Source organism: Apiospora phragmitis, assembly GCF_038363925.1.
Source record: "Apiospora phragmitis strain CBS 135458 chromosome Unknown utg000010l:1.0-9815664.0:1.0-9183399.0, whole genome shotgun sequence".
In the NCBI taxonomy this organism is placed as follows: domain Eukaryota; kingdom Fungi; phylum Ascomycota; class Sordariomycetes; order Amphisphaeriales; family Apiosporaceae; genus Apiospora; species Apiospora phragmitis.
In genome coordinates, this window is record NW_027117409.1 from 8,265,741 (window position 1) to 8,276,904 (window position 11,164).

The 11,164-nt window shown below is 56.1% G+C and overlaps 5 protein-coding genes across 5 annotated transcripts; 3 read left to right on the forward strand and 2 right to left on the reverse strand.

Moving 5' to 3' along the window:
- Positions 1–178: 178 nt before the first annotated feature.
- PG994_012278 (uncharacterized protein) lies at positions 179–825 on the forward strand (the record flags this gene model as incomplete). The annotated part of the gene is made up of 5 exons (XM_066863687.1): positions 179–269; positions 318–342; positions 412–547; positions 621–688; positions 747–825. The coding sequence occupies 5 exons, from the start codon at positions 179–181 to the stop codon at positions 823–825; spliced, it is 399 nt and encodes a 132-aa protein (XP_066712797.1).
- A 740-nt stretch (positions 826–1,565) lies between these two features.
- On the forward strand, positions 1,566–4,903 carry PG994_012279 (uncharacterized protein; the record flags this gene model as incomplete). The annotated part of the gene is made up of 4 exons (XM_066863688.1): positions 1,566–1,682; positions 1,932–3,374; positions 3,442–3,881; positions 3,952–4,903. 4 exons carry the CDS (start codon positions 1,566–1,568, stop codon positions 4,901–4,903), a joined length of 2,952 nt encoding a protein of 983 aa, XP_066712798.1.
- Positions 4,904–5,049: 146 nt separating this feature from the next.
- On the reverse strand, positions 5,050–6,396 carry PG994_012280 (uncharacterized protein; the record flags this gene model as incomplete). Its single annotated transcript, XM_066863689.1, has 1 exon — positions 5,050–6,396. The coding sequence occupies one exon, from the start codon at positions 6,394–6,396 to the stop codon at positions 5,050–5,052; it is 1,347 nt and encodes a 448-aa protein (XP_066712799.1).
- Positions 6,397–7,553: 1,157 nt separating this feature from the next.
- PG994_012281 (ribosomal small subunit assembly protein) lies at positions 7,554–8,498 on the reverse strand (the record flags this gene model as incomplete). The annotated part of the gene is made up of 1 exon (XM_066863690.1): positions 7,554–8,498. The coding sequence occupies one exon, from the start codon at positions 8,496–8,498 to the stop codon at positions 7,554–7,556; it is 945 nt and encodes a 314-aa protein (XP_066712800.1).
- A 901-nt stretch (positions 8,499–9,399) lies between these two features.
- On the forward strand, positions 9,400–11,086 carry PG994_012282 (uncharacterized protein; the record flags this gene model as incomplete). Its single annotated transcript, XM_066863691.1, has 2 exons — positions 9,400–10,397; positions 10,477–11,086. The coding sequence occupies 2 exons, from the start codon at positions 9,400–9,402 to the stop codon at positions 11,084–11,086; spliced, it is 1,608 nt and encodes a 535-aa protein (XP_066712801.1).
- Positions 11,087–11,164: the final 78 nt, after the last annotated feature.

Sequence of the window (11,164 nt, forward strand, 5' to 3'; positions counted from 1 at the left end):
TCTTTTTTTTCTGTCGCGAGAAGAAGTCACGAATCCACCAAACGAGCTATTCAACGTCTTTCAATCCCTTCATTTCCCCGTGCAATTCCTACAGGGCGAGCAATCGCAAGGAACCCTGACGATATACTTGTCCAGCGCTTCGGTATATTTATCTCCTCCGAACTCCAACAACATCAACATGTCGGCCGACCAGAACACCTCTGCCGCCTGGCCTTTGGCCTCGCCCCAGCTCGCCCAGGAGCTCCTCGACCTGACCCAGCAGGCCAGCCGTAAGTTGTATCTGCTGCTCCTTTAACATTAAGATGCAAGCTAACCAGTCCTTCGCGCAGATTACCGTCAATTGTATGCCCTCTCCTCGCAACTCTTCGAGACGACCGATCGTACGATTTACTAATAGGAATAATTCAATAGGAAGAAGGGCGCCAACGAGGTGACCAAGACTCTCAACCGTGGTATTGCCGAGATTGTCCTGTTGGCTGCTGATACCAGCCCTCTGGCTATTCTCCTGCATCTTCCTCTGCTCGCTGAGGACAAGAACGTTGTCTACGTGAGTGCACCAGCCTGGCCATAGAGGCATGCTTCCATCGTGTCGAGAAATGCCTACTAACGTTCTCCCGCAGGTCTACGTTCCCAGTAAGATCGCCCTTGGCCGCGCCTGTGGTGTCTCCAGGGCCGTCATCGCTGCATCGTAAGTCCATCCCGTTCAGTTGGATTCAGCCTAAACGGAGTTGCTAATGTCGTCCTAGAATCACCTCCAACGAAGCGTCCGATCTCAACAACCAGATCCGCTCCATGAAGGACAAGATTGAGCGCCTCATGATCTAAATCGCCAATTTATGACTGGTAATAGGCATATATTGTGATGACTTAGAGGAGCAGGCTATGCAGTCTGTGTACGGACCAGTGGGCTATGGCCCCCATCTATACTCTATAGGCATTAGTTGATAGCTGCTGCAATGGACAAGGAAATTGCCTGAACCTCATGCTACCTATGTTCGTGACGATCTCTTCTGCGCCGTATTGTATGAGAGGGTAACAGTGGTAACAATACCTTTTGTAGTGGCACAAGGTCGAAATGTTACATGTGACTGGGTGGTCTGCAAGCCAGATCCTGATTCTTTCCCAACATTGATTGAAACCTTGACCCCCCACCATGCACGCCATGCAGAGGAAGTTGACGAGCCGAGCATCTGCCCCACCATGGCTAAAGATCGATCGTTATGTCATCTGGCGCTATGTAGTAGCACCCCATCCAAGACAACATCATTCACTGCCTTCTGCTCAACACCACCACTCACTCTTTCACCTCAACTCGTCGGCTGACATCCCATTGGTTTTCTTTAATATACACTATTGTCCAAACCACTGCCGCCTTATCTGTTGCTCTCGGCCTATTCCTCGAGACTATACATCATACTAGTATAACTGTTTAGACGTCCGAACCTATCCACCTCATCCAAGAAAACATACCATGATCAGCCAGATGAAACACCAGCCCTCGCCCAACCGAGTTTAGAAATCATAGAACCTCCGGTGGTCATAACCAGAAGGCATAAATAATCAAAATGCCCGCCCCCCTTGGCACGAAAGCTCTTGATATGCGCCGCCGTCGACGGTCTGGTTATCCAGCCGCTCGCGCAACAAAAAGGCCAGAGAGCACCCTCACCACCTGTCAAAGTCCGGTACGGCGAGGCGGTGACATTGTCTTCTCTGCCGCGAGACCAGTTACCGGATGTTTCACGGCCAAACTCCTCGTTTGAGGCTTTTGGTATTATCGGTATGAGATCCTCACCTTGTATTTGCGGGGAAAGCGCATGTAGTCCTTTAGGCGCGAAAAGGATACTTAGGCCCTGGCGCATGGGCGGAGGAGGAGGGGCACCTCTCGAACGACTCTGCTTTGGCTGACCAGTAACTAACTTTCCAATCCCCAGGGCTCTTCACGGTCTCGCGACTCTCGGTATCTCATCACCATCACCGGCCGCCAACAGGTTGCGCAGATCCGTGGGTACCCCGTCTACGTCGTCACCGACGTGGCCCTGACGCCCTGCACCTCCCAGACAGAGGCCGAGTCCGCCATCCGGCATACGAGCACCCAGATCCGACGGGCGAACCGCGCGCGCGAGGGCCGCCACGAGGGCGACGGCACGACCGACGACTCGGACACCGATGCGGCGTCCATGCTGGACCCGGGAGGCGAGGATGACGTGCAGAGCGACAAGGAAGACCTGTCAGGCAAAGACAACAACAATGGCGGCGGCGCCCACGCATCCGAGGCGAGCCGTGGGCGCAAGAGCTCTATCGCCCAGGACGTGATCAAGCGGCGCGGTACTTACGGCCGTTTTGCGCAGCGGTGGTTCAGCCAAGGCGGCTGGATGGAGGACCAGAAGCGCAGCTTGGGCGTCAGCGACACTGCGCCCGCGCCCGCACCCGCACCTGCTGCCTTAGAGGGACGATCGCAGCAGGCGGCGGTGCCGGCCACGAGTGCCGGCGAGACTGATGAGCGCTCCAAGAAAGAGGAGAAGGAAGCCAAGTCGGACAAGGAGCTCGGCAAGGCCGTCGTGGCCGAGACGGCCGACAAGGGCGTCGCGACCGCCGTGTCCCCGGCCGAGAGCTTGCTGCCCAAGCTGCTGCGCATGGCGCATATCTGGTTCGGCGAAAGCAGGAGCTTTTATTTCTCCTATGACATCGATATCACGCGGAGCTTGGAGAAGAAGGGCACGCGCGTGGCAGAATCGCCGCTGCACCATACCGCCGACCCCTTATTCTTCTGGAACCGCAACCTCCTTCAACCATTCGAAGAGGCCAACGAGAGCGCTCTGCTCCTGCCCGTGATGCAGGGGTTCGTAGGCCAGCGCTTGTTCGTGATGGACCGTGATCCGCCCCAGGTCGACAGCGACGCCGCGCCCAACTCGGTGGAGCTGAGTGAATGGAAGCCACGGCAGGACTCTTCGCTGGACCCGGACAACCCGCCCGCGGACGGCGACCTGCGGTCGAGCGAGAAGAAATTCCTGCTCACCGTCCTCTCGCGCCGCAGCACCGAGCGTGCCGGCCTGCGGTACCTGCGACGCGGCATCGACGACGAGGGCAACACGGCCAACGGCGTCGAGACGGAGCAGATTCTGTCCGCCGCGGACTGGGCCGACGGGAAAGTGCACAGCTTCGTCCAGACGCGTGGCAGCATCCCGCTCTTCTTCACGCAGTCGCCCTACAGCCTCAAGCCCGTGCCGGAGCTGCAGCACTCCGAGGCGACCAACTTCCGCGCCTTCAGCCGGCACTTCGAGCAGCTCGGCGCGCGCTATGGCCGGATGCAGCTGGTCAACCTCGTCGAGAAGCACGGGGTCGAGTCCCTGATCGGGAACGCCTACGAGAAGAACGTCGAGGCGTACAACCAGGAGAAGAGGAAGCAAGGGAGGAAGCCAGGAGGAGGAGCTGGCCTTTGAGTGGTTCGACTTCCACGCCGCCTGCCGCGGCATGAAGTTCGAGAACGTAAGCTTGCTGCTCGACATCCTCGGCACCCGCCTCGAGGAATGGGGCAGCACGGTGGAGGACAACAACAAGGACGGCGGCGACTTCACCCAGAAGCAAAAGGGGGCGCTGCGGACCAACTGCATGGACTGCTTGGACCGCACCAACGTCTGCCAAAGCTCGTTCGGCAAGTACATGCTCGAGCAGCAGTTCAGGGAGGAAGGCTTCGACATGGGGGCCCAGCTGGACCAGCAGACGAGCTGGTTCAACACCCTCTGGGCCGACAACGGCGACGCCATCTCGAAACGGTACGCTTCGACCGCCGCTATGAAGGGAGACTACACGAGGACGAGGAAGCGCGACTACAGGGGCATGGTCAACGATCTAGGCCTGTCACTCACTCGATTCTACAATGGGTAGAAACATATTTTCCTCTGATCAAGAAGTCAAATGGATGGGCGAGAAGCTAATATTTACTCGTAACAGTATGGTCAACGACTATTTCAGCCAGGCCGCAATCGATTTCTTCCTCGGGAACGTCACATCGCTGGTCTTCGAGGAGTTTGAGGCTACCATGATGACCAAGGACCCAGCCGTCTCCATGGCCAAGATGCGCGACCAGGCTGTTGAGACCTCCAGGAAGATCGTGGTCGAAGAGGACAAGGAAGACTTCATCGGGGGCTGGACCTTGCTGAGCCCTCACCATTCGGATACCATCAAGAGCCTTCCCTTCGAAGAAGTTGTGTTGCTGCTAACGGGCACCGCACTATACCTGTGTCGCTTCGACTGGAAGCTCGACAAGGTCTCCTCCTTCGAGAGGGTCGACATGTCCCACGTCCTAGGTATCCAGGTTGGCGCCTACATCACCTCGACCATCTCTCCTGCGCAGGCTGACGAGTCCAAGAACATGGGGTTGGTGGTGACGTACGAGCCAGGGGAGAAGGATATCCGCCGCGTAAATACGCGATCGCTGTCCAGCGTGTCCGGACCGCCGCCACAGGATGGCGGCAATGACGACGCCAGTGGCACGCCGGCTACTACTTCTCCCACTTCTACTTCCGGCGGAGGAGGAGGGATCCTTGGGCCGATCTTCGGCGGAAGCCGCAAGCAGCAGCAGCAGGAGCCGAGACAGCCGCCCAAGAGGATCGCGCTCAAAGCTCTATACGCACAGTCTTCTTTCGCGGACGCGGCAAGAGCCAAGTCCAACAGCCATAGTAGGGACTCCAAGGTGCCCACGGAGGCGCAGCAGGTCGACATGATCGCGGCCGAGATCGAGAGACTGGCCTTCGCCAACCAACCGCTCGCCAGGGTCCAGGGGGAGGCGGAGCGGAAGAGTATCGTCGAGAGGAAAGATATTATTTCGCTGGCGGAGGCGAAGCGAAACACGGGGTTGTTGGAGCAGCTGGGTCATTCAATCAAGAAGCTGGTTTGGGCGTGATGATCCTCTCTCGTAGCCAGTTGGTTCAAACAAGGAGGGAAGGGGGCAAATAAGAAACGACCTGTAATCGCAGACATGGCATACAGCAGGCGGCGTACATATACTAGAGGCAAGGAGCATAGATACACATGGGTGGGTACCTGGGTTCAGCCGATTGCGGTTGTGTCATTTCCTTCCTCTTGGGAAGTAGTAGTACTGGCAACGGCCTTGTATAGATGCATTTGATACCGCATGTTCTCCAACTGGAACGGATACCGTAGTTCCGGTACCATGCGGAACCAGATCGAATCGTGTGACTCCAACCTCTCCCAGCGGCAACGACGAGCAGGCGTGGAACTGCTACTTGGCTGTTGCTTCTTGTCGACAGTAAGCAGCGTGTGGTCCATTAGCCACTGCATCGGGTACTTCTTCTTCTGCGCATCGTCGCCCTTCCCCACGGCGGCCTCGGAGTAGCTCCCCGGGCTGTCGACAACGAGCAGTAGCGAGCCCTCGGGCACGCAGGCCGTGAGGTTCCGCAGGAACGCCGTAGTGCGGGCGATGCCGCCGCCCGTGTAGAGCTCGTTGAGCGTGAACAGTAGCGTCACGAGTACGGGTCCGGGCTTTTCTGCCTTGCCTCCTACTACTGCCTCGGCGAGCTGCTCCGCCGTCATGCCCAGCGCGTCCTGCTGGGCAAAGTTGCACGAGAGACGTGCGGCCGGCTCGACCAGAGCCCGGTTCGCCTTGTGGGCGGCGGGGCTGGCGTGCATGGACAGGCGCGGAGGCGTCGTCAGGCTCTGCTGCAGCTTTGATACTACCGAGTCCCAGGGGCCAGTGTCCACGAGGTGAAGATGCCCATGGAGTGTTTTTTCGCTGCTATCGCTGCTGCTCTCGGGTGCATCCCCTCTGTTGTCGCCGCTATCATGTCTCAATAACGCCGCAAGGGCAACGATCTCCGCCGCGCCGCCGCCAATAGACAGCATTCTAAGAGGCCGGCGGCTAGCCTCTTTAGTGGTAGCAGTAGTAGTAGCATCAACATCATCACCCTTGGCACGAAGACGACGAAGACGATCCCCATCGACAACGAGATCCTCCAGCTGCTCCCGGATCCCTTCCAGGACCTTGGCGTAGCACAGCGCCCGCGTGGGGCTCCACCGCGCGGCGTAGACCTCGAGGTACTGCTCGTTGCCAAAGGCCTTTTCGAAGTCCCGGTTGTAGAGAGCCGACTTGACCTCCTGAAGCACCGACGTGAAGTTGTCCAGGCCCAGCACGTCGGCGAAAGTGTCGCTGAAGATGTTGAGCAGAGCCTGCTGCTGCTTGAGCTCTGCAGGCGAGATTTTGGAGGCTTTGGCTTTCGCTTCAGGGGCTTCCGAGGCTGATAGATCGTCTTCTTCCTTCTTGAGCTCCTTGTTACTGGGTTTCTTGGACTTGTTTTTCTGTGATTTAGACGACTTGGGCGGGGCGTTCTTTTTGGCCGCCGGCGCCCTGTCTGGTAATTTGTTGTGTTCTCTTGCCATGCTGAAATTGATGAGAGGTCAAAAAAGCGAAGAGAAGACACTGGCCTCACAACAAACGGCAAGAGTGCATGTGGTTGTTATCAAGAAGCTCGTTACAGACCGAAGAAGTTTGAAATGGTTCTGGAATTTCCTTAACCTCGACATAAGTTTAGTGGCGGTGGGGTCCGGCAAAAATGAACAATACGTCAAAAATGGAAAACAGGTAAAAGTCAGATTTATTGTGGTTTATCATGGATATATTGAATTGCAGTCTGAATTGTATGTGGAATAGATTCATAGTCACTAAACTGTCTCGTATAGTGCTTAAAATGTAACCTCTACTGATTCCTGGACTCTCGTCGAAATTCAAAACGATTTCTCGAATGCAGGCGCCCAGCAACGGGTCGATATAATCAATCTCTGCCAATAACCAACACACTCGCACCATAGAGAAGAGGCTGCGAGTGCCATGATACGCCGAAGCGTGTTTTGGCATGTTCAAAGAACATGGGAACATCAAATCACAATCACGAAATATCCTACATAGCGGGAGCCCAGGAAGGGGCAGCAGGAACTGCTTGTCAGTATTGGGGAGCTCTAGTTCCCTTGTGATACTACCTGAAGTTCTACTGATCTCGTCCATTTTGAACGGATCGAGCTGTCTGCAACAGGATTACACGTCTGTTGCTAGTGACTCTAGAGCCGGCCATCTCAGTCTGGATAGTGAGAGCCGATAGGCAGTACATACGGGGCCATCTCAACCGAGCGCCAGAGGCTTCCGGTACGTCCCCCTGGTATAACGCTCTCAGCACTACCCAGGGTTTACAGTTGCATAGAGCAACGAACGGCCCGATAATGTCATCTATTACCAGAGTCAGCGGTAGCTCTCTTAGTTAGTTTCCAGGAATTGAGGAAGGATGACGGACTTTCAGAAGAATTGAGAAGATTGTTGGATATGCGGGTTTCATCGGCATCTGCACTCGAGACACTAGCAAGCTAGGTCTGAGAGCACTAGGCTGGCCCCCGCGTATCTCATCATGCAAGTCGAATCAGGACGTATAAATAAACGTACCTTTCAGACAGTCTCAGCCTTCTTGGGTGGCATTCTCTTGTGTTGGACGGCATGCCCGACGCGGTGATTTGTTGTACTCGAGTGTTTGTAGAAGAGCCACAATACCTCAAGTGTCTGGCTGGACCTTGCGCCTCTTTTCTCGCATGGCTCTCAACTTGTTCTTGTCTTCCTCAAACTCCCTCAAGAAAGCAGCCTGTTCGGCCTTCTTCTTCTCCCGTAGCTGCCAGCGGTAGAAGTTCTGGGTCTCGTTCTTCCTCTTCTCTTGCCTCTCAAGCATCTTCCTCTTGGCCTCTTCGGCCTCGTCCATACGTGCAGGAGCCACGCGACCACCACGAGTGACTGTGACGAAGCCATCCTCGTCGGGTTCGTTGCGTAACTCTCTGGCCAGTCGTTCAGCTTCGGCCTCCTTCCTGTTGTAAACGGTGAAGAAGGCGTCAACGACGGCTTGCATGGCGTCATTGCCAGGGTACACGAGCTTGTTGTGGGCCTTGAGCCAGTTGGAGCCGAGAGCCGGTGCCTTGTCGCCGACGCCTTCGCCCCAGACAGGGTATTGCTTCGTCTTATGCAGCTTCTTGACTGCTTTCAGTACGATATCAACGCTACGTTCATCGGCGAGCAGGACGACAGCCGAGCCGCCGCTTCGATGAAGCGGCCGACTCCAAGTGGAAGGCATCTCAGCAGCCGCCTCATCTTTTATCCGCTGGGCTTCCTCTTCCTCTTCACGCTTCCTCTTCTTCTGATGCGAAGCTAATCGCAGAGCCTGGGCGGGCTCGATGGAAGACTTTGCGGCCTTGGCATCGCACTCGAAGGTGACGGCCTCGAACTTTCCGCCGCCTACCAGACTAGTGAACAGGGAGCGAAAGTGTGGCTCGGTGCTGTCCACGGGCGCATTTACAAGGAAAAGACTTCGCTTGTCGTCTCTGGTGAGAACCTTTGCATTTCGGCGCAGGTAGATGTGATGTGTCGTAGGAACGGGGAAGGATGGCAGTGGAGGGATCGAGATGGGAAGAGTCAGGAATTCATCCTGTGAAGAAGCTGGCTGTTCAGCCATGGTTGATGGGGGGGGCTTAACGATCACGACAGCTCAAGCATGTTGTAGGTGAGACGATTGGAACGGGGACGTTGCAATGGGAAAAGGTTGGAAGAGAAAAAAAGTTCGGACATGGATCAAAGGTTTTTTAAAGCTTCGGGGTGGGGCAATTGATTAGATAGGATGATAGGTAAATAGTGCATAAGTTTATGCACAAGCGCGGCAACACGCATCGATATATGCATGGGATCTAGATGGTAGTGCTGCATTAAGTAACCTTAGACTCCGGCTTTTGTGGCGTCTTGGTAACTACATGTAGGATATCTCCATTCCATGTCGTCGAAACGCAAAAGTGTCAAACGTTTACAAGATCTCGCGATGTTTTACTTGTTGTCGCCGCGCCTTCGATCCCCCAAACGCGACAAAAAGTTACTTGTATGTGCACTAGGACCCCTGGTGTGAGAACCCGGCTTCCCCTGCTGCCAAGACTGTACCCAGCAGTGTTAGCTGTTAGAACCCAAACTTTTTTGACCCCCTTGTCAACTGATACCCCGTTAGAACCAACTCCACCAACACCGCCATGGTGAAGAAATTGATGACTCCGAGCCCGAGGCACGTACTTACCGCTGATGGTTGCCAACAATCGGGCGGGCCCCGCGGGACCGATGTATGCTTATATCAACCAAGTAGAGTACTAGGTTGCAATACGGTTGGGGTTGACAAGTTGGTTCGGTCTGATATAACACTACCTTCGCATCATCCATTTTTTGATCTGCACTACTCAAACGGACGAGTGTGTGTGCTTGTATGTGTATATTTGAGGATAATATAGAGAGAACAACAGACTTAACTTCTATTATCTCACGATTCCGCTCTGATGGCTGCTTCATGAAAACAAGACTACGGTTTTCAGGATAATACCATGCGTGTTCTTGCCACCATCTGGCAGTTCCTGTCCGGCGCGCCCCAGGCGGGCGCCGCCTCCAAGCCACCCTTCCTCCTCGAGCAGCGCTCCTCCTCCTTCACCATCATCCTGACCGTGTGCCTGGCCATCTTCACCGACATCTTCTTCTACGCCCTGATCGTCCCCGTCGTGCCCTTCTCGCTGACCGTCCAGGTCGGCCTCGGCGAAGACCGGGTCCAGGCGTGGACGGCGATCCTGCTGGCCTGCTACAGCGGCGCCCTGTTCGTGGCCAGCCCGCTCGCGGGGCTGTACGCCGACCACACCTCGTCGCGGCGGTGGCCGCTGCTCCTCGGCCTCGTCGCCCTGGCCGCCTCGACGCTGTTGCTCTGCTTTGGCCGTGCCGTCGGCCTCCTCGTGCTCGGGCGCCTGTTGCAAGGTGTCGCCGCCGGCATCGTCTGGAGCGTGGGCTGTGCTCTCCTAGTTGATACCTTGGATACGGCCATAGGTGTCGCCATAGGTTATGTCGGTATCGCCATGTCCGTGGGCCTAATCGTGGCGCCGATTGTCGGGGGCGCCGTTTATCACGCTGCCGGCTATTATGCCGTATACTATATTGCTTTTGGTATTGTGTCCCTTGATATCCTGCTGCGGCTGTTCATGATCGAGAAGAAGGTGGCGCGGCAGTGGATAAAGGATGAGAAACCAGATTCTGCCACTGGGAGCAACAGAGATATAGAGCAGCAAGCAGAAACAGCCGGCAATGTTGGTGTCGAGCCCCCAAAGACACAAGTAGGAGCGACCAGCACGGGGGCGGGGCCGACGGAGCCTTCGGTAGACAAGGAAGGTAGCCAGCAACGGGACGCAGAAAAAGGCGAACAACCCCCAGAAGCACAAAGTCCATCCGCTGGAGCAGCACCTTCCTCCGAGCGGTCTAAGCTACGGCCAGTTCTGGTCCTGGTCAAATCGCCACGGCTGCTCGCGGCTCTGTACGGTTTGTTTGCCCAGGCTGGTATCATGTAAGTCTTCAATTTCGGTCTTGCACTGCGAGGCTACTTATTCTCTATTCTGAAGTGTTTGCTAACCAATCGACCGTAGGATGGGGTTCGATGCCGTACTGGCACTCTTCGTAAAGGAGACGTTTGGGTGGAACTCGACCGCGGCCGGCCTCATGTTCCTCGCCATCTTCCTGCCCGGCTTCATCGCGCCGGGCGTCGGCTGGCTCGCCGACCGCTACGGGGCCAAATGGCCGTCGTTCGGCGGCTTCGTCGCCTGCGTGCCGCTGCTGGTCTGCCTCCGCTTTGTGACCGAGGACACCATCGGCCACAAGGTCCTCCTCTGCGTCCTCCTAGCGGTCCTGGGCTGCGCGCTCGTCTTCTCGAACACGCCGCTGATGGCGGAGATCACCTACGTTATCGACGAAAAGGAGGCCGAAACCCCCGGCATCTTCGGCGAGAAGGGCGTCTATGGAATCGGTTATGGGCTGTTCACCATGGCGTTCGCCTTGGGCGGTACTATTGGGCCATTATTCGCAGGCTATTTGCACGCAGGTCCCGGCTGGGGCACCATGACATGGGCCGTTGCAGTGTGGGCTGCATCAGGAGCTGCAGTCGTGTTTTTCTGGCTCGGCCGCAAGCACACAAAGTTGGGAACAGACACAAACCCTCCTACTGGAAATGCGTCAGAGGAGCCGAGTGCCTTAGCATAGCATTAGAGCAATTATAACATAATGAGATCCGGGTCGAAACCCAAGAACAAATATGAATTCGAGAGCTTCTAGAAGAAT